The 22905-nt window shown below is 40.4% G+C and overlaps 1 protein-coding gene across 5 annotated transcripts in view; it reads left to right on the plus strand.

Moving 5' to 3' along the window:
- The window catches only part of csmd3b (CUB and Sushi multiple domains 3b), a 313558-nt gene extending 292725 nt beyond the window's left edge, over window positions 1-20833 (plus strand). For all 5 annotated transcript variants that reach the window (XM_027011676.2, XM_027011678.2, XM_035529342.1 and 2 more), the window contains 12 exons: window positions 691-870; window positions 3499-3672; window positions 5498-5671; window positions 11099-11172; window positions 12939-13050; window positions 15326-15505; window positions 16432-16497; window positions 17448-17606; window positions 18589-18701; window positions 18908-18995; window positions 19911-20046; window positions 20654-20833. In XM_027011676.2, the coding sequence (XP_026867477.2) occupies window positions 691-870; window positions 3499-3672; window positions 5498-5671; window positions 11099-11172; window positions 12939-13050; window positions 15326-15505; window positions 16432-16497; window positions 17448-17606; window positions 18589-18701; window positions 18908-18995; window positions 19911-20046; window positions 20654-20813 (1616 nt within the window). In that variant the 3' untranslated portion in view covers window positions 20814-20833. The remainder of the gene's footprint in view (window positions 1-690; window positions 871-3498; window positions 3673-5497; window positions 5672-11098; window positions 11173-12938; window positions 13051-15325; window positions 15506-16431; window positions 16498-17447; window positions 17607-18588; window positions 18702-18907; window positions 18996-19910; window positions 20047-20653) is intronic.
- Window positions 20834-22905: the final 2072 nt, after the last annotated feature.

A 22905-nucleotide genomic window follows, 5' to 3' on the forward strand; every position in this document is an offset into this window, starting at 1 on the left:
GTAATGGCCCTCCATAAATCAATAGCTGAATTTAAGATGTTGCATGGTGAAAATAATTAAATAAAGGCACTCACGGAACGAGGTTTTGTCAGCTGCGGCAACGTGCAAAACAGCAAATTCGTTTCCTTCGCATTTCATCTGGATTCCAGGCACTCTGGAAGTGCAGCACTCACTGGCTAGCTCCTCTTTTCCCCCACCCTGCCTCTGTGTACCTTTCCATTGGAGAAAAGGGTAATTGTAAAATATCTGCAGAATTGATTCTAAGTTAAACCTTAGGGATACCTGTGAGTAAAGGAGCCATGCCTGTTCGCCACTATTGATTTCACCTCATAATGGTGAAATCTATCATTCTGAATTAAGAGTCAGGGGTCCCAGGGACATCTCTGTTGCAGCATAAATGGCTTGTTTAAGATGATTTGTGAATGTGACTTCTCAAGCTTTGTTTCCATTGCTTGAGTCACACTGCTTGCTAGCCCCAAAACATTGCCATAAAATATATCACATTATATTCCAGGGACATGTTTGAATAGAAATTGCCCTTTCTGGTGTATAGTAAATTTCTCTTGGCTTTAGCTCAAGTAGATACAAAGGCATTAGCTTTCAAATCCAGCTGCTTGAGCTACTTTGAAATGAATGCTGTTATTGTAGAGGTTGTAGTGTGGCCTACTGACCAAGTGCACCCTGCTGCAGTGATTAATTGTGGTGAGCCTGGAGTGCCAGCCAATGGAGTGAGGTATGGAGAAGACTTCACCATCGCGCAGAATATCACCTTCGCATGCCAGCCTGGCTACACAATTGAAGCCGAAGGCTCTGCCACCCTCACCTGCACCGGCAATGGCACCTGGAGTGCCCCAGTGCCTTTCTGCAAAGGTATCAGTAACTTACAGTCTTACAGCTTTTGTATGCTGAGGATGCATTTAGATTTCTGTAACAGACATTATCAGTTCCACATATACATACCTTTAGTTAAGGTGCTTTTCATTCTCAGATTATCACAGCATTGTCTGATCCCACTTTTCCAATTATGTGATGCTTTCCTTAAGTTTGGGAAATGGAGCTGTGAATTCCAGCTTGTTTGCTGGTTCTGTTGTCTCTGTCTATCTGAGCTATTCTACCCAAAGTGACATCAGAAATTCCAGCCAGACTCAGATACCCTCCTGTTAGACTCTGATCACTAGTACTGTGATGTATTTCCTGTTTGTTATGGTCCTAAAAAAGAAAACACTCCCATAATTCATCATTATACTATGCAACAGTATAAATATTCATGTTTTGGAAACATGATGAGATGCTTACATTGAAAGCTCACAGAACAATAATGCTGAAATAGAAATATCAATTTATATTTGCAGTCTCTCTCCACATTTCTCCTTTCCTTGAGGATATTAATAACATAGGCTCTCTCCAGTGCCGTCCACTCACATTTGTTGTAATTAATTTCACAACACCCTAAATGACTCCTGTCACTATTCCATCAGGAACCTAAACTGAACTGAATTGTCATTCGCATGCGCTAGTGATATGAAATTGTGTGTGTGTCTTTGGTCATTGCTTTCTCAATACTCACAAAAGGCCCCTTGAATGCTATTATGCTAAGCTTATTATGATAGGCACAGATGTCTCATTTAGTCTAGATGGTAGAGGATGCCTCCTACTTCTTAAATGATGTGTTCTGCAGACAAATCTGAAGGAGTCTGAGCATGTTGCCCTCAGTCTGAACTGCTCTGAAATTTGCTTGCATGAACAAAAATGGTGCTAACCTAAAGCATGTAATGAAAAAAGCCCCCCTCTGTAAAGCAGTTTAAGTGTGTGTATGTATAAACACTGAAGTATTCAAAAGGTGTGTGTGTGTGTGTGTGTGTGTGTGTGTGTGTGTGTGTGTGTGTGTGTGTGTGTGTGTGTGTGTGTGTGTGTGTGTGTGTGTGCGTGTGCGTGTGTATTTCTGCCTGAGTTCCTGCATGTTGTGTATAGTTGGGAGAGTTCCCTCTCTTACTTCCTTCCACTCCCTCTCTCTCACCCTTTTTATCTCTCTAACAGTTTTTGTCTTTCCCTCTCGCCGTACATCTTTATGAGACAGGCTGATGTGAAACAGAGTACATTAAATATTCATTAGCCTAGATAGACCAAACTGGTCCAGTCCCCATGGATTTGCATCAGACCGTGTCCAGCACCAATTCAGAATATTAGTACAGCATTCAGGAATTTATTACACGTTTATAGCCTTTATTATGCCAGCGAGGGGTTGACAACATGATCACTGACTAATAAAGAAGCTGTGCTCAGCCAGACAGATTTTGTGCATTGTTTTTGGGGACATAATTGGGATGGAACCTTTCCCTCATGACGTCACCCTCCCAATTAACTGACTGTATGAGGAAGGGGCAGTGGCGCTGCTAGATCCTACCACGGGCTCCGTCCCAAATCCGTCATATAGATTCGAGTCTCACCTCTAGTCCCCTCACAGCGCTCAGCAACATCAGGCTGCGGTAATAAGGGCTGATCCCACGCAGGCTGCTTGGTGTATCAGCAAATCCACCTCATCCCCGATTCCGTTTCTTCACGCTGCCGGCTTTGTCAGCCAGCATCCCTGCCGGTGGCACAGTGTGAATGAAAAAGAGGCAGTGAGTGTGTGTGTGTGTGTGTGTGTGTGTGTGTGTGTGTGTGTGTGTGTGTGTGTGTGTGTGTGTGTGTGTGTGTGTGTTTTGGTGAGGGTGGCATCATACCATCAGACAGGACATAAGTCATCACAGCCATCCACTCAGGTGAGGTGTGAGATAGTTGCCTTGTTTTGAGACACCATCACATACATGTGGACATGGTCAGACACAAACACACACAAAAAAGAAGTGCACATAACACGCACATGCACATGTGCATGGGCACAGACACGCACACATTGACACCAGCACATACACATTCACACACACACACAAACAACACTGTGCCTTTGACCCTCTCCTGCCTACACATGTCCTGTGTAGCATGTGTGGGTGTTTTGTCGCTGTGAGAGTGTGTTTGTTTAGGTGGAACTAGGACACTGTGTCTGGAGACTGATAACTATGGGAGACAGTTTAGTATGCAGCTCAGTGTAGGTAGACGAAAACCCAGCAGTTTACATTTTGATAAACCAGACACTTGGCTCAAGTGTATTTTCCATGGAATTTGTAAGCTTTAATTATTTATCCTCTGACTTTGGTAGCAATACAGCTGCAAAGAGGTGTTCCCACCTATACATGTTCATATGCAGTTTTAAACAAGCTCTTTTTCAAAAGTGTTATTACAAATAATTGTACTGTCTAGGATTCCAACCTACACATCATTTTGCTCTTGCAGTTCTGAACAGGGTAGCCTCTTCTTTACACTGCATGCATGCATTCTGCCTCAAAGTAAACATGCCTCTTTTATCTCTACCTCTCTCCCTCCATGTCTCTCTCTCTCTCTCTCTCTCTCTCTCTCTCTCTCTCTCTCTCTCTCTCTCTCTCTCTCTGTTCTGTCTAGCTGTAACATGTCCGGCTCCTCCAGCTATCTCCAACGGGCTCCTGGAAGGCAGTGACTTTGAATGGGGTACAAGCGTGAGCTACAGCTGTTCTCCAGGCTACGAGCTCTCCTTCCCTGCCATCCTTACCTGTGTCGGCAATGGCACCTGGAGTGGAGAGGTGCCCCAGTGCCTGCGTGAGTACCCACAATGCTCCTGTCCCCACCTGTAAATACAGCCCCTCCTCCAATGACTGGAGCTGTGATACCACAGCAGAGTGCAGATGAAAGCTAGTTCCAGACAGCTAAGCTCATAGAACATCCGCCTGCAGGGCCTGTGCAGCGGACCTTGTGTCAGAAGACCTCCTGAGGCCAGTGTATGACTTCGATTAGTTTTGTTAGATTGGATGGCAGAGTGGGTTGACAGCAGAGGCAAGAGACAGGGAAAGGTTAGTAGTGTCCCTACAGTGCTCTGAAGATGATAATTGCCACCTTCTCAAAGTGGCCACATCCAAAAGAGACAAGGGCCACATTTTGGAGCAAACACCCATGCTTTAGAGGTCACAGCTCAAAGTTCTAACCCAAAAAAAACACTATAGATATACTCTTCTTGCCACATATGGTGTTTTAGGAGCTATTAATTATAAATTATGTAGATGATTAATCAGTTTCCTCATACCATAACTGATGACAGAGATCTTTGTGTTGACCCTCCAGAGAAACAGAGTATTAAAGTGCAGCCTTTAAGTGTCTTAAAGGTAAACTGCACAATGCTGTCAGACATTCCATGCCATCCTTCTGCCAGGGAGGAAAAGGAGGATAGGTGCAGGGGAAATGGAGGTAATCAGCATGTACCATTAAAGCCATCTCATCTAGCTCCCCCAGCACTCCAACCTGCCGCTCTGCTTTACGAGAAGAAACATGTGAAGGCATAGTAATCAGGAAGGCTCTTTCTCTTTTGCACTCTCTCTCTCTCTCTTTCTCTCTCTCTCTCTCTCTTGCTCCCTCTTTCTCACCTTTCTCTCTCTCTGTCTCTCTATTGCTCTCCCACTCTTTCTCTTGCTCTCTCTCACTCTCATTCCCTCTCTCTCCTTCTCTTTTTCATATTCTCTCCCCCTCTGACTCTATCTCTCCCTCTCGCATCCTCTCTCTTGCTCTCTCTCTCACCCCCTTTCTCGCTGTGTCTCCCTCTCCATCTCTTTCTCTCTAATTCTCTCTCTCTCTTCCTCTCTGTCAAGCTGGCCACACACAAGCAGCAGTAAGAGCATCAGGAACAGAGAAGAGCTCTTGCTCCTGCAGGAATGAAAGTGTGGCTCAGACTTTGTAGTCAGCACACTGATTTTTCTCTGTCCCTCTCTTTCTTTCTCTCTCGTTTATTTTATGTCTTGACAGCACATCTATAATTCATCAAGAGAACTCAAGTTTGTAGCATCGAATCCCAGGCGCAGGAGTCCACACGGCACATTCATTATGAATCAGACTGCCGATGACGTTACATGCCCTCCCCCCCATTGATTTTCCCTCCAGAGAACCGTTGTGTGCTCCACAGAGGCAGGGTCTCAGCTAATGCTCACCACGGGAGCCCTCAGGCCTCTCACCCTCTTTCTCTCTCCTTTCACCAATCTCTTTTTCTTCCCCCCCCTCACTCTCTCTCAGAAGCGTCCTGTGGATCCGAATGAAAAATGCTTTAAGTTATCTGCGGGACTGGTAATGATAGAAGTTAAGAATAGAGGCATGCCATCAGGGAAGGTTATCCGAAGGGTGAGGAAGAGACACGAGACTGTAATGAGAGCCCATTTTAGTTTTTCTCCCTTTTTTCAGTTTTGGATGTTGATCACGTCCAGCGCAACTGCAGCCAGATCCAGCCCAGGATATATGTAACTTGTATGGTCTCCAGCCATCAAGCACTGACTTGACTTTCATTGCATGGGCCTAAATGCTTTGGTGGGATTTTCTTTGCAGGGTTCTTTTATTAGAGTCTTCCCTCTCTGAAGCTCCCATATATTTCTGTCTTTCATTACAGCTAAGTTCTGTGGGGACCCGGGGATCCCCGCGCAGGGCTTCAGGGAAGGCCGTAGCTTCATCTACCAGTCAGAGGTGTCGTTCAGCTGCAGCGCCCCCTACGTGCCCGTGGGTAGCACTACACGCATCTGCCAGGCTGACGGTACCTGGAGTGGGTTCCAGCCTCGCTGCATAGGTATCTCAGCACCCCCTGCCCCAATCCAAACAGAACACACCTGAACAGAACACACCCAGCGCCCCTGCCCCAATCTGAACAGATTAACTGCCCCTGTGCTCCCACTCACTGCTTTGGAGTCTTCAAACTGTTAAAATGATTAAGAATGATGGAGCCAGCAAATGTTCTCTCTTTTTCTTGATAAGTGGGATCACATTTGTATTGTTAGGTTCATTGAATTATTTTAATCATATTCATTCAACAGGACATCCAGCCTTCATTAGTGTCTGGTGAAAAGTGATATGGCTTGTATCCACAGTAAACGTGCATTTGGAGTATACTTGCATCATTCATTTAAATGAAGGCATATTTTATAACCACACATTAATCATAACCAAATTAAGTTAAATATGTTCCAGTGGAGGTGTAGGAATAATATAGCTAATTTTATGACTCCAATTTCTGTGTCTTTGCAGATATTGAAAATGTCAATATGAAAAATAACTGTAAGTAAGAGGCTGCAGTCAGGTTTAGACTTAAAATTTTTCTTTTTAAAAAAGCCAAACAATTCTAAATATTTATCACAATTTTAAGAATGTTACAGAATGTTTTTCAGACATGCCTTATGGATGGATTAGTGTCTCTAATGTAAATATAGATTTTGATTCTAACTCTAGTTAAAAGTATATGTTCATTTAGAAATCAGTGTCAGGTAAAGATATACATTAATGTCACTTCACCATAGTACGACTTTAAGAAAATTCATTTACAACATTTATAAATATATATGCTGCATTTATTAAACATATGCCATGTTGCATGTATGCCATCAAAGTTTCTTTCTGTCATCTGATGATGGCTGCCCTCTTAACTCTTTTCTCAGGGTTGTTTTATGTTGTTCTGAGAGAGACAGCTGCTGCTTTTAACAATAACCATGGCTGTGTGTTTTACTGGTAGCAAGTTCTCCAGTGGCAGCTGCCCACCCATCTCAGACCAAGCTCACTATTTACTTTCTCTGAGCTCTAATTGCATCAATGCTGGACACAGCAGGTCCAAAAGCAATAATGAGTCAGTTAACAACTGTTAATGAAGTGATCTTAACAAACTAATGATTTAATCAATATTTTAGATGTATAACTAAGGGGAGTGCATGTGTTGTATGAGGTTTTGCAGCCAGTTTTCTTTCTTATTAAAACCACTTTGTTATGTTGAGCACATGCAGGCTCTGACCTGATGACCAACATGAGACAGACTAGATTTTGCCATAGGTTATGCTAGCAAAGTTATATTAATATTCAAGTTCACTTCTACTTTAATATGATAGCTAAATGTACTAAAGCACATATTCACGCATTTCAACAGGACTGGAGAGTATTCATATACTGAACTAAAGGGCTAAGCTGCATGCAGGCACACCATTGTTGAGATGTCAAGTGTATGTTAACACACAGAAATTTAGCACAGCACACAGGGTACACACGTTTACATCTGGAAAATAGTCAGCAGAACGAAAAAGGCTATATACAATATATACCTGTATATTTCCAAATCCTGACCCCAGTGCCTTACTTATTACAAGGGATTAAATATTCAATCTGAGGGGAGAGAGAGACAAAGTGAGAGGGAGAGCAGTGTGTGGGTATATATGCATGTACGTGTGTCTAACTGGGTTGGCTTTAATAGTGAGTCAACTTAAAACAAAGTCCTATACATTTTTCAAAATGATCCTTGAATATGACAGAAGAGAAAACAAAAGAATATGCAAAGAGCTAATTTTCTGCAAACCATGGCCTGATAGTATTTTGTTATTCACCAGTCTTCAATTTCAAGACAATGTTTCAACAAACAGCAGTTTGAATCATGTATGCCCATCTTACAGAAAGTATCTTGCAGTTGACCAGTGGTAATTGTAAGATGTCCCTTTGACCATTTACTAAAGCTCGCCGAAAACAACAACAGGAAATTGTTTTTATTAAACCTGCATTCCAAGCAGGGCATATTTTTATGAATGTTCTTGGAGCAGCATGTCAAAGTTAAATTACTAATTGGTATTAAATTGGTATCCTATAATGTTGAAATAAACTGAACAGGCCAAACGAGCTAAATTTAACAGGCACTAATAAACTACTAATTAATATGGACTTCTCATATTTCACTATTTAATTTGTTTACTTGCTAAAATATCTAGCCTCTTCCATGACTCAGATTGTTTTCTAACATAAACAGTAATGATTATATTAAACAGTAGAAATTCTATATAATCTCTATATAAACTAGCTAGGAGAGCAGCAACTACCTCATCCTCGTTATCAATAGGAACTGAAGATGAGGTGTAGCACTGGGGGTTTTAAACGTTCATGCATTCAATATGTTCGTGTGAAAAGCTGTCTCCATATGAATTCTGCTGTATAATGCAGGTCCTTTTTTGAATGAGATCCAAACTTGTGTAGCCTATTACATTATGTCTCAAACCATAGGTCTTTGTTGTTGCTGAGTATACTATGTGTTGACCATAAAAGTCAACATTGATTATTTTTAGTAGTCAGCATGGTCGATCAACTAATCATTGAATCAATAGTTTGTGTGTGTGTGTGTGTGTGTGTGTGTGTGTGTGAGAGAGAGAGAGCGAGAGAGAGAGAGAGAGAGAGAGAGAGAGAGAGAGGGAGAGAGTTATAGCTGCATGATATTGATAATACGTATGGAGTTACATTCCACCTCTCTGTAGTTGCATTGTCATTCCTGACTGACACATCAGAGGAAATAGCTTGATAAACACTGCTGTATGTTTATCAGACTACTATGCAGGCCATACTGTTAACCAGAAATGCTTGCACAGAATTCTTGATTTTAGAGTATCTGCAGTCATGCAGTACCTATATGGGTGTATCACATTCTGTTTTGTGTACTGCATACAGTGCATACAGCAATCCAGGGATACTGTTTTAAAGACCATAAGCTTGAATTATGCTGCTTAACTACATAAACACAAATATTTCTCAGTATATAATATCTATTGCCTCTACTGTGTAGTAATTTAGGTTTTAACTCAGTGGAACAAATTGTAGCAATTAGTCACATCATTTTTTCGAATAACTGCTTAATGCTTTTCACTTCTAATCAATATGTTTATGGAGGTAAAATAGGTGTGGCAGCCTCTTTTGTGTCTCTAGTAGTTCAGACTGCAGTTATTAGTATGTTGAGTTTCTTCCCAAATAACAGTTGCCAGAAATTCTGCAATCGAGCTTTATTATTTTGATGGCTTCCCACCACTGAGTCCTGTTTTTCTTATTTATCGCTAAGCTTAAGAACAAGCACAACAGTGTTTAGCGCAACAACCCCCCCTCCCCCCACAAAAAAATCAATGTCTGGCTAGTAACTCGGCAGGCAAGGGCCAGCACTGCCCCAAACTACCTCCATGTTTTATTGATAAAGTTATTGTGGAGAAGAACAAGGCCATTCCTTTTAGTGGCTGCACAGGGAAGTAGAAGTTGGCAGGCGGAAGGAAGCGAGCTCAGATATGAAATGTGGTGCCGTGACTGGGGGTAGCTAAATTGTATCTAAGCCATAGGAGTTGACAAATGCAGGCCTCCAGGGCAGGTGGCGTAGGCCACTGTCTGCTGGGCTTTGCTTAATGCCACTGAATAAGTCCTTAACAGACCCAAGTGGAGCAAGGAGGAGTCTGTTCTCAGTGCAGTCATTTAGCCATGCAAGCCAAGTACGGTTAACAAAAGCAAACATGGTTCTTAATCTGGGCTGGCCCATTCCCTTTAAAAAGGAGATGAGTTCTGAATTTTCAGAATCGTAAGACTACAATAAGATACAAATTCATTATAGCTATGTTGCCTTTTTTTTGGTCAACAGGTAGACTTTTCAATAGTTGCTTGTTTCAGTTTTATAACAAAGAAAGCTGTTAAACAGGTATGTGAAACTGAATGTTGCAACAGAGTGAACTGGGTTACATGGGCCTTTTTCTTCTACATTTGAGCAATTGTACCTGATTTTTTGTGTGAACTGCTTGTGAGCATACTGAAGCTAATAATTCATCCAATACTTTTTCATGTTCGTGAGAATGTTAGGGCACGTTATCAACCCTGTCTATTTCATAATTCAGTTGATTAACAAAGCTCTTGTCTTCTTTAAGGACAACACTTATCTGATCACAGCTCTTTGTTCATATTAAGAATGCATTCTCCTGACAACAAGTGTGCTGGTAATTGTTTTTGATTGAATCAAGTAACTGAATCATTTTTCCAAGCTGTGTTGGAGAGACAGACAGCCACCAGGGAATTTGGACTTAGTTATAAGAGCTCAATATTTGATTGGAGACTTCAAACACTTTAATGTATTACAATAACAGATTCTGAATTCATGCTGTGACATCTAATTAGTTATACACCTAATCATAGTCATCATGATCATAACTTGTACTTGGGTATGCAGGCGTAGAGTGTCATCGTGCTTTATTAGACGTGTATGACACACTCCTCTCATCTGACCAAGGAACAAAGATGGAGCTCCGACTTTTATGTGTAATGTAAAACCGATGCCAAACAGCGTTGTTGCACATGCACACAAATACACTATCTCTCAGACACACACAGAGCTAGAGCACACCCCACTGGCTAGTGGCTTTATCTACTGCTGGACTGACTGTTATGAAAATTCCTATGCTGTCTAGATTAACATCACAGTATATCAGTCTGCTGTCTTTCAAGAAATCACTAAACTGTCAGAGCTTGCCTTTACAGAGAACAGTTTCAGAATTAGGTCACACTGTCAAAGGTGAATGCAAACGTGTACGAGGGTGTAAGATTGTGTGTTTCTGTGTGCGTAACACATTAATCAATGCTGCTAGCTTCAGCCAAATCAAGTGTGAACATTTACCTTCCTATCGCATCCATGTATTCTGAAACGTCAGTTTTTCACACGTGAAAATTTTGTATGGAAACGTTTTTTTCTCGAAAGGAAAGCAGCCCAGTTGTGCCAGGCGGCCCTGGCGCTCACACGAATCCTTGGTCTCTGCGTCAGCTCATGGATGTGCTCCACATTCCAATTACTGTGCAGCACAGCTGGGCTTTGAGCAGCCCTATCACTGCACAACACTGCCCCCTGCTGAGTCTCCCCTCCCCCGTGAAGAAAAAACCCAAAACCTATTCCGATGCTGCTGCAGCACTTACATAAACATGGGCTCCATAACCATCACAATCACCCAGGTCCTAGTGCCGCAGAGGAAACGTGGCCCTGCCTACAATCAGGAAATCAGGGAGGGCGGGGCCTGATCTTAATGTTCATGAGGGCTGTTGTTCGTTATGCTGCACTGATTTGTCTGCTGCATATTCGCCTAGCTAGGGACCAGCTAGGAGAAGTGATTGATAGGATCTTGATTTCTTGCTCTCTCCCTCTCTGTTTTCTGTCCTATTTCTCTCTGCCTTACTTTTATCTGTACAGAACCAACACGTACCACCTGTGAGAATCCTGGAACACCACGTTACGGCTCTATGAATAGGACGTTTGGCTTCAAGGTAATTTTATGAACAATGCCCGGACACATTAAAGGCTGCAGAGCTGAAACAGCTCTTACACATGCTGACCTAATGTAACATTGGTGAGTTTTCTGTACACATGCTCTGTTCTGAACATCATTCATTCTGATTTTTTTGTTCCGGTAATGATTATGTCAGCTACTTAAAGCCTTTTTAATAAGATCCAAGAACACAAGCCTGGTTTGGCAGGGGGGGGTGTACAATGCACAACAGGATTAGCAGACATGCATGCTTTCCTATACTTTACCTTACTATGTCAGAAAAATGCAAAACAAATTTACTCTCAAACTGAATTTAGAATGAAATGAAATACATCAAATAAAACAAAAGAGCCTCAAGGAATTTCATTATCTGGCTCAGAATCAGAAACTGACACATGCATATCCAACTGTTCTTCTGCCATTACCTCAATCAGAGTACTAAATGCAATAATATTACTTTTACAGTCAGAGATTAAGCCAGAGAAGCGCTTCTCCGCGGGGAAGGGGAAGCTAATGTCTGTGAACAGACGTCTTAACCACAAATAAAAAGATGATTTTCATTGATGAAGTACATATTCAGGAGGAAAAATTCACAGAAAGGGAAGGGGAATTATTTTTGATATTATTAAAATCAGAAGCCTTTAGGGTCTGTCTCTCAAACAAAAATTAATCCTAGATTTAGTACTTTCTGTGGTGAATCACCACTGATATCTTACATATTCCTTGTATATTCCTTGTATATTATGTGTATTATATTCCTGTGTGTTAACACACTGCAATGTGGACCTAATGCTTTTTCACCCACATGTACACCGTGTAGTGATGTGACAGTAAAGGTGATTAGATTTAGTCCTAGATCTAATCCATGTTCAGAAAAGTAGGCCTTATTGCTAAATTCAGGTCTGGTCAGAGTAAGGTTTCAGTGAAGGGATAAATGTCAGGCTTTCCCTCATAAATCATTTGACTGGAGTCTGTGAAGCCCTTATGCTAGCTAGCACTTAATGATACTGAAGTAAAGTGAAGGAGATATTGTATCCCTCAGATAAGCGCTAGTGTCTGTGGCTCGTCAGCAATGTTCATCGCCAGGAACAACGTGTTAATCAATTAATGTTCCCAGCTCATGTGTCATTCTATGACACATTTTAATATTTCACTGCCTCATATCTGTCAGTCTAGTGAATGTCAGAGCATCAGCATGCACTCCGATAAATACAATGGCAAGAGCTAACACTGGCAAACACACAGTTTGATGGGGTCTTTAACAGCCCCAGAGATAACGAGATGCAGTGGACTTTGTTTACATATGGAATTTTAACATACATCAGAACAGCTGGAACTACTTTACATCCCATTTCACGAGTCACATTTTGGAAACCATAAGGAAACAAGTTCATTTGGTTTTATTCTCCAGTGAAAATCTGAATGATATTGTTGTTCCGAATAAACTCTCCACATAAACAAAGTGAGAAGTCTTTATGAACTTTATGTTCTTTGTAGTATCAGTCTGCAGGAAATTGCCAACCAAGGTTTATACATATATAATATGTCCCAAACAGCTCCAACTGTTGTGCATTCCTTTGTTACTGGAGTGTGTCATACTTGCTTTTATATAGTCTGGTGTTACTGTGGTATGTCATACTGGTTTTTGAGCCGTCTGATATTACTTCAGTATATCATACTGGCTTTTGTGCAGTCTGATGTTACTTCAGTATGTAATTCTGGCTTGTGTACAGTCTGATGTTACTGCGGTATGTCATACTGTAGGTGGGAAGCATGGTGGCCTTCCAGTGTCAGCCTGGTCATTTGCTGCAGGGCTCTACCACTCGCCTATGTCAGTCCGATCTCACCTGGAGCGGAACCCAGCCGGAGTGCATCCGTAAGTTGTTTCACTGGAAATTCCCTCTCAGACATATAAGAGTAGGTGATAAATTAACAAGAAGAACACATTTTAAAGGGAATGCCCTCAAGAGTGTGTCCATTCTTTGTGCTGTATGGCTGATGTCTTCTATTCTTCCACCAAGTGGTGCTTCATAAGTGATAGTAGTATATACCCAATATGAAAAAGCTCAAATGCTTGCGAGCTAAAGGGTTCATTATTTTAACCAATGAAACATATTTAAAGGCACCCTAAGATTGATATTCATATTATTGGAAAGTGAGATAGGGATTATTTTCTGCACCTTTTTCACAATGGGCATCTTGGGTTCATTGTGAATTATGTAAGAAGTCTGTTCTTTAAATCTAGACATTCAGAGTAATGTAGTTCTTCCTCTGTACCCAAGCTTGGATTTTAAAAATGCCCAAGGCTTAGGATAGAGTACCATGGAAATGGATCTGAAATAAGAAACTTTATTTGTGTAATGCCTTTTTTGCAGTAATTCAGAACTAGCTGACTGCACAATTTTCTTAGACATAGTTATTGTGTGGCTGGAACTTGTGTTTTTAGTGCGTGCTTTGGTTGGCAGTTTGATTTCAGTTTTTACTGTTGACAGAACCCTGTTACCCTTTAAATGCCAAATGCAGACCATCACTGTACAACAAAGTTTATGTCTTTCAGTTTTAAGTAATTTGTGCTTTAGGTCACTATAAAACAATTCAGAGGAAACCAGGTCATGTACAACTAGTCAAAAGATCTTAGGAATCACTTCTGCCAAAGAGAATAAAATAAGGCTCAGTGCCACGTTGTCAGGTAAGGCCAGAGGATTGGGTTAGGTGGCCAAACATTGGCATCAGGCAGGCATCGCCCAGTACCCCAGACCATGTCTACTCATCAGTGCAAGCTTACAGAAAAAAACACCATTAAAACAGCTTGGAGAGACTGGGCTGGTGAGAAGTAACAGCTGCCTCCCAATTTCACAAGACAGATTGCCATTCAGCCCAAGCATTTCAAAAGCTAATTACATTTTGCTTCATATGTCACTACCCCAGTGCACTGTCATTGTTTTGCAAATTTAAGAGATTGTGCAATGGGATAGCTTTAGGGGGAAAGCAAGTTTGCAGCACTTTATTTGTATAGCTTTGTAAATAGCCTTGGTATATTTCTGCATAATCATGCCATTTTTTTGTTTCTTACAATAATTGCAATTATTTCTGTAATTACATACTGCAATTTTATTTGCACAGTACATATGGCTACTTACAAAGTGCTAGCTCTAAATCATATTTGTTAGCCTCTGTCATTGAACAGTATTGCAAACTAGTTGTCCACTTTACATAGGTATTTCCCAAACATTTTCTAGTTAGGTAGCATTATGCCTTACCCACTAAATTTATTTATTTATTTATTAAATCTCTAGTACACTATTTAAAAACCTAAGGGAATTAATTATTGCATATTTCATGCATTTCTTTCACTCCTGTAAAAAAGGTGTAAATGAGTTACAAAACAGTTAGTAATTACGCCTCAATTACACAAGTCAAAAATACTTTACAATGTAATTTGCCCAACATCCCTCAACCGGTTTTTTACCTGAGACGTTATCTTTTATCACTGCAGTATTGAGCACCACTAATTCGCTCATCGATAAAGAGCTGTATCAAAGCGTGAGATAAAAGAGCCAGTGCAGAGCACCGAGCCAAAGCCCAATCTGGACTACTTTTGATCAAAGTGGAACAGGACTGGAGCTCCTAGGATGAGTGAGTGAGCATTGGCTGCTTCTTGATCTATTGGTGCAGTGACAGGTAAAGGTGTGCTCCTTCTCCACACTGTCTGCCAGTGTGCATCAGTGTCTGCTGTGCTACAGGCCCACTCAGCAAGCTTTTTGGAGTGGTTGTGAGAGGCTACAGATATGGAGGATGGTGGTGGGAGAGTAGAGATGACTGGTTCTGGGTAGATTGACAGTAGGCTGTCTTATCTTTTAGAGATCAAACTTCATTTTGTGGTGCTTTTAGTCTGGGGGCCCAAGGGAGGAGACAAGATTGTTGAGATGGTGCTGAATTCACGGAAACTTGGCTGAAGTTCAGATAGGTGCCAGTATTTCTCAAGGCACACATAGCAATCTTGTCTCATATCTTCTGTCTTGCTCCTTTCTTTATGTTCTTTACTTCTGTCTTAATTTCTTTGTCTGTTTGTCTTTTTGTTCTTATTTCTTCTGTTTTTCTTTCCTTCCATCTGTGTCTTTCCTTCCGTCTGTCTCCCACATTGCACACAGCCCATAGCTGTAAGCAGCCAGAAAGCCCTCCCCATGTAGATGTGGTGGGAATGGACCTGCCTGGCTATGGCTACACTCTGATCTACAACTGCCAGACTGGCTTCTTCTTGTCTGGAGGCTCTGAGCATCGAGTCTGCAGGTCTGATGGAACCTGGACTGGAAAGATGCCTGTTTGTAGAGGTACAGCTCCCAACACTTTATATGTTGTTTCATAAATATTACACTCATTCCTGCCTGTCTGTCTGCTGAGATTGTCTGTAGGAAGCTATTTAATTTCTAGAAATAGCAAGTCTTAACAAATTGTAGTAACTACTGTTGTGCTTCATACAGTATTCAAATTTTTTTTAAAAACAAAATTTTAAAGAAAACCAAATGCTAATAGCACTGAGCTGTTTTTAAATTCACTTTTTAAAAATGGGCTAGCTACACACTAAAAGCATTTCCTTAAATTGTTTGCAAAAGCAAACAACGGAAATAAGTTGGTCAGTGCTTGACTGAGACCATTTTCATCCTACAGTAATCAGCTGTGGTACAAACCTCAGACAAGCAGTTCCTGCGCTTTGCCCTTCCATGTGTCCTGGGCATTGCAGTAAGCATGTGTACAGCTGTGTGTGGCATTTGGTCACCCCTGCAGATCGCAGCACTGCAACGGTACCCAGCCTACAACAGCATCCAGCCTGCACAGCTGGCTGGGCATACAGCTGCACACCTCAGGCTTCCTCGTAATTACCATACACCAACAGATGTGAAAGGCGGCAAAGGGGGGTGGGGGCGATCAGTTCACAGCATGCCGCTCTGTGCTAGGTCCGTTTTTTTCTCGTCCTCTTGTTTTTCACCGCACAGCAATCCTAGGCCAGAGGATGCCTTTACATGTTGTTTGTTGTAGTGTTTGATGTAGTGGCAGTGTCATCCTCCCTGCTGTCCGTGGTCCTTTGATAAATTTTCATATTGAAAGAGAGACAGAGGGGGAGAATCCACTACTACGAGATGGCACCGCCTGCAGAGGATTCTAGGAGCATAGCCAGTACTATCTGCCTATCTGCGTTTTGATATGAGAACATGAAAAATGAACCCTTTACTAATACATTTATTTATTTACATTGTAGCTGGCTCCAAACTATCAGAGAAACCCATTAAGCCAGTCCCTGGGACACCAAGTCCTAAGCTAAATGGTGAGTATGTAATAACAAAGGGAAATCATGCCATGTTTTGAGACTACATGTCTAGGCCCACTCAGATATAATGTTACGGTAACAGCTTAATAGAGCAGTGCTTCTACCAACATGCTGTGACTGGGTGCAACAGTAGTTCAATCATTTGGTGTCCTGATGTATTCTAGACTATACTCCCTTGAGGAGGAAACAGCTAATAAGCAGTACAGTGGTTCCAGTAAGTTGGACAGTAAAGTAATTGGCCGTGCAGCCACTCATAGACTCTTCTGGAGATGTGAGATCATCCCAACATTTTGCCTGACTTTCATGAAACAACAACGTTTATGTTCTCTGAGAGTAAGTGCTATAAAGAGAACATCATACAGATGATTAGCAGAGTTCTGGTGTGTCTGAAGCCCCCATTCATTATGATCAAGGACCCAGGACCATTTTTCTTGGTCCATTTATTCTAAGAGTAAGACTTAAGAGTAAGATCTCAGATCAGCTTGTTCATTTTGCAGTCTTAATGAATAAAATTCTATAAGTAGGAAAGAGCTAATTTTAATTCAGGACTCTTACTATCAGCATGTTAATATCATTATGGGTGCAGGTTGGTTTTATGCATTGGGGATTTTATATTTGTTGTGTCTTTATGAGAGCCTGTCGATAGGCTGTCTTTATGAACACTTTGAAGGAGATTTCTTTAAAACTATTCATAGATTAGTGAAGTATTATACAGCAGAATGATACTGAATGACTAAAAAAACAAAACCCTATTTTATAGAATTTGATCATGATTTGTAGTTAATTTGCTAGTGAATGAATGCTGTGTGGTAGTATATATAAAATATAATTCAATTATAGACAAAATGTATACGTATAGCTACATTAATTGCTGTATATGCTGCAATGATAGGGCATATTTTTGTTAAAGCTTAATGAATAATCTTCTTTCCTTGTTTGTTTCTTAGTCCCAGATGATGTATTTGCCCCAAACTACATCTGGAAGGGCTCATATAACTACAAGGGAAGAAAGCAACCTATGACTCTGACTATCACAAGCTTTAACACAACCACTGGTAGAGTTAATGTCACGTTAACTAGTAGCAACATGGAACTGCTGCTTTCAGGTTGGTTTACCAGTCATATCAAAATAATAGTTGGAGAAATCTATTCCTATTTGATTTATGAACAACAAAGAAATCACAAATCAGTCAACGAAAACTTCCCAGAAATAGAGTAGTGACTGAATGTTATTAGAATACAATATAATTCTAATTTTCATTAACTGAATTAGTTTACAATTTCCTCATTTGTCAACATGCCAGATTAAAATCTATAGGAATTAAAAGGAAGATAGTAAAAGTCAAATTTGTTTCTGTTTCAAGGTTACATTGTTCTTTCCTAAGTGCAGAATCCAGTTTGGGTGGATCGCCAGTTTGCATAATGTAGGGCATGTTTGCATTCCCTCTAATGGCCCTACTTAAACTGTTCAGTGCAACAGTGCAACCTGCTCCTCTGCTGTGCTTTAATAAAATATTAATCCTGTATGATAGAACTTTGACATATTTCTCCATCGGTAGGCTTCATACTTCTCCATCTGTCTCCTCCTACTTCCTCATTTGCATATCTAAGGCGGTGTTTACACAGATGATGTTGATATGCTTTGCATCAATTAAATAAATATTACATCCTTTTACATCCAACTTGGAACTGACCAGCCATTACCAGTAATTACAAGGAAAGGTGTCTGATGTACTACTTACACATATGAGAAATGGGCTCTCCTGCTGAGCGCGGGACTCAAGACATAGCCTGGGTGCCCAGGCCATACTGCATGTGAGAGAGTAGTAGCATTACCTGATTCTTCTTTAGACAGGCTGTGGAATGTGATGGATTTTATTTTTGCATTCAATGTAGGGGACATTAACCAAGCATGGATAAATCCATTTGCCATTTTGAATATGGCCTTTTTTTTTGTTGTTGGAGTGTGTGGATAACAGACCGTATTGCCTGCCACACTGAAACAAGAAAGAGATGACAGAGATGGCAATGACGCAACTGCCACCGCTGCCTTTGACTGACTGAACTCTTCTCTGTCACGGAATTCAGGTGTCTACAAGAGCCAGGAAGCAAGGCTGATGTTACTCATGCACGATGTGAAGGCATCTTCTTCCACCACGCTGGTCAGGATGAAGGAGGAGCAGTGGTCACTGGATGGTTTTGTAAGAATTTATTTGAAACTACACCCTCATCTGCATGTGTAATGTTGTTTCATACAGCAACACTATAAAAACATTTATTAACCATATATTCGAAGTTTCTCCTAATATTCCAGTAATAATGCTTCTTTATATTCTCTAATCTGAACACACTTTTAATACATTTTTACTGATATAATGAATGATTCTTTTCCCCAATATTCTCCCAGGTATCTGCAGAACCTGATGGTGCCACATATGTATTTCAAGGTTTTATACAGGGTAAAGACTATGGCCAGTTTGGCCTTCAAAGGCTGGGTAAAGTATCTCTGGTTTAATTGTCTCACGTGTCATATGTTTTTTATTAATATTTACATCACCTTTATTATTTGAAACCCGTGCAGCAATTTCATGAATCTCTACTATATAGTTGTAGTTAGAGTAAAAGTCATTTTTCAAACATCAAAGCTATTGTCATATGAGTATAGGAAAGATAATAATATTAATATAACAAAGATAGTAACATGGCTATAACAAAGAGTAATATATAAACAGTAAAAATAGTAATGTGGGTATATTAATCATAGTAACATGGGGAATATAAAGGTAGTAACATGGGTATTTCTGCTGCTTTTGCAGTGTGATGGTGCAAGGGTAAATTTAGTGTGCTTTCTAATTGTTCACTGAAGAGCTGAGAACACACACCTTGTTCTATGAACTATCTGTCTCAGAGATGCTCCAGAGCAGTTGGCAGTGTGTTAATGATTCAGTTTTCCCCCCAAAATGTTTAATGCGATTAACTGGATAAATGTTAGCGTATACTGGTAGTGTATTTCATTAGTCATATTGCTGTCATTTGCACTCAGGAACACTCCTAAGAATTTCAGAAGTAAATTCATGAATGCCCCCTTCTATAGCAATTACACATAAACACACACACAAACACACAGACATTTAGATACACCTTAAGAAAATCAAATTAAAAGCTATATCTGTTTGTATGGCCTCTAGGCATTTTGCAGCTCATGGAGCTAAAACTCTCTAAACCCTTTAAAGCCCTTGAAGTTTCATGATAATTAGGTCAGAGTACTGCAAAAACCAGAAGGTTTTCAACTCTTCCTAAAAAGGTGCTGTTTTGAAGAGAGGAAAAACATTACCATACCAATTTATTTGCATTGTACTGTGTAAAACTATGAATGCATTCTTAATTATTTTTTTACTACCTTCCCACAGGTTTGAACATGTCAGAAAGTAATAACTCGTCAAATCCACCACATGGTACAAATAGTAGCTCTGTGGCCATAGCAATCCTTGTGCCTTTTTTTGCCCTGATATTTGCAGGCTTTGGATTTTACCTCTACAAACAGCGGTAAGTGTTTTACTAAACTTGTATCTTGATTCATTCTCAGAATCATCCACAAATCTCTTCTATTAACTGCAGTTTTTTACAGTACAATTGACCTTTTTAATAAACACATGGTGTACAATCACCCATGTGTTTATTTTGTCCTACAATATTCAGCCCAACTATTGGGGAAAGTTGCAGTAAACTCAACAATAAACAAGAATGCAAATAACCAAAACCAAGGCACTGAAGAACATTAAACTGATCTCTATATATTACAAAATACAGAGGATTACGCTAGTACAGTACTGGCTGTAAATCCTGCTCTAAACAATTAGCCCTTCCTTGGCTTGATTTCTGTCATTTGTAAGGGCAAAAGGTGAATAAAGACAGATGAGATTACTAAATGAGCCATATCTGTGGTTATTGTAATGATGGAAGAACATAACCAATAATGTCTGAAGCCTTGGAGCCCAGTGTCATTCTTGTGAGTTGAACTGTAATACTGTACCAAGCAATGACTGACATAGTTGGAATCAAACTTTGTTGCTTCCCAGTGAAGTGGTTTCTACTTCACTTCAAATCTGTTGCTGGTCACTAATACTCTGGTCTACATGTCTTGTTTTGAAAGGACTACTCCCAAAACCCAATATACAGGCTGCTCAGTTCACGAGAACAACAATGGGCAGGCAGCATTTGAGAACCCCATGTATAACACCAACACGAAGACAGGGGAAGGCAAGGCCGTCCGCTTTGACCCCAACCTAAACACAGTCTGCACAATGGTTTAATGCAGAGCACTGGACGCAAGAACAATTTGGGGGGGGGCTTTTTCTTGTTTTTTTTTGGGGGGGGGGATTGTTTGTTTTGCTGTTGTTTGTTTGTTAACTTAAAAAAAAAAAAAGATCCCCAGGCAGGGACGGAATCTCTGAGACTGGCAGAGGACATCCAGTCAATGCACTGTTGCCCTTCCTCTGAAATTTAAAGCACACACTTCAGGAACCGTGATTTGACCATGTGCATCTACAGAGGACATGGAATACAACAATGACATCGGGGTGGGGGGGGGGCACGGAAGTCTGCCTCTTAAAAACCTGAAATATCTTCGATCTTTACAGCAGAATGTGTGGACAGGACTTCTGCTATTCTATTTACACTCTGTGAGTGATTCTCTTGCTCAACTGGGTCTTTTTTTAAGGAAAAGGGATCTGTAAATCTAATTGCATATATACGAGGACTATTCACCAGTTATATTTTTGTGCTATGTACCACATGGGAGCGGTCAGAAGAGAGAGTTGCTATCAAGAATTTATGAAGAAATTTACTGTTCATTTTGCCGAAAAACAAATGTTGATATTTGTTGGTTCATCCTTTGGTGATAAATGATGTTTTGTTCTCAACTGTTTAAAGACCATGCCCCTTAGCTTTTAGTTCTCAGTGTGTACACACATATCTTTGTTTGCACATTGAGGTAGTCTGTGATATGTGAAGTGTTACAAAGAGAGAGCAAATGTGTCAAAAACTGACATTTCAAGTGGTGTGTTGTGTACTGACTTGACTTTTACCTCCTCATTTTTTAAAACTGCTGTCATTATGCGGTGTGTATATCTGTGGTGGTACACAACAACATGACCTCTAGGACAAATGTCAGTATTTTGGACCTGAAGTCTGCAGTGAGATGTAGTGTTGACAGTTGTTTTTTGTTTTGTTTTTTGTCCTGAATATTTTTTCAGTGGGGAAGCAGCATTGTACTCCTTCATTTTTCAGCTAACTATCTCTAGCATTTTGAGAATTTAATAATTTGGTATCTTTGGTCATTTATCATTCATATTAATTACTATAGTTATTATGAAATTTGTATAAAATAAAATGCACTTGGCATTTGTACCATAGACTTTTATACAAACTCGGATTACATCAACATTAAGGAGCCTGCATGTTTGTGGAATATGTATTGTGGCAACAATGTGATCATAATCTTCTAGTACACATGGGCCATGGAGCACTGTTCCGATTCAGTCTGACGTTGACATTACATTGAATAAAAGGATAAAAAGGTATGGAACTTCACCTAAGATATTTTGGATTAGCCAAAATGAATAATCAATCTTTAAACCAAATTTGGTGTTGCCTAATCTGATCAACAGTTAATCATCAAATACGTTTTTAAAGAAAATAGTAGCATTTGTTTTTTAAATCATTATTTCAACAACGATGGAATTTTTAACCAAATTTGGGTTATCTGTGGTTCCCTTTTCTCTAGTGCTATAGATGTTTTTTTTAAATCCTTACTTGACCGTCAGTAAGGTCAGACTACCTCAGTTCTGTGCTCCTAGACCCTCAAGCTGTGAGATTCATTCCAGTGCCTTCTAATGGACTGTACCTTTCATCACATTCTCCCTAACCAAGGCCATACTAGTGAACTAGGATAAAGATTTTAGTGTTATGCACAGCTGAGACCCTCACCATGGGTAGGACAAAAAGCTGCAGACTTCAGGAAGCTTGTTCTGACATGACTGTCCAAGGGTTCCCAAATCGAGGAAATTAGTCTGATCTTTGATGATTTGTGTTAAGCGTCAGCCCCAGGAGTTCTGCTGCATTGCTTCTCATCTACACTGTACAGTACTGTAGAGTTTCCTACATTTCATTACAGTTTAATGAAGTTGCAGTGTTGTTTTTTTTTTATAATTATGGCTGGTTTTTATACAGTGCCTACCAAAAACCACATGACCCAGGACTGCTGCTTCTCCCTCTTCTCAATGTTCTTATTTTCCTCTATCAATACATTTTCTTCACATTAACTGAATTTGTGGGTCAGACCGTTTGGACATCTCTCGTCCTACACCATGGCCTCTGCTCAAAAGGTCCTACCCTTCCTCCCAG

The sequence above is a fragment of the Electrophorus electricus genome, chromosome 8, assembly GCF_013358815.1.
Source record: "Electrophorus electricus isolate fEleEle1 chromosome 8, fEleEle1.pri, whole genome shotgun sequence".
NCBI classification, from domain to species: domain Eukaryota; kingdom Metazoa; phylum Chordata; class Actinopteri; order Gymnotiformes; family Gymnotidae; genus Electrophorus; species Electrophorus electricus.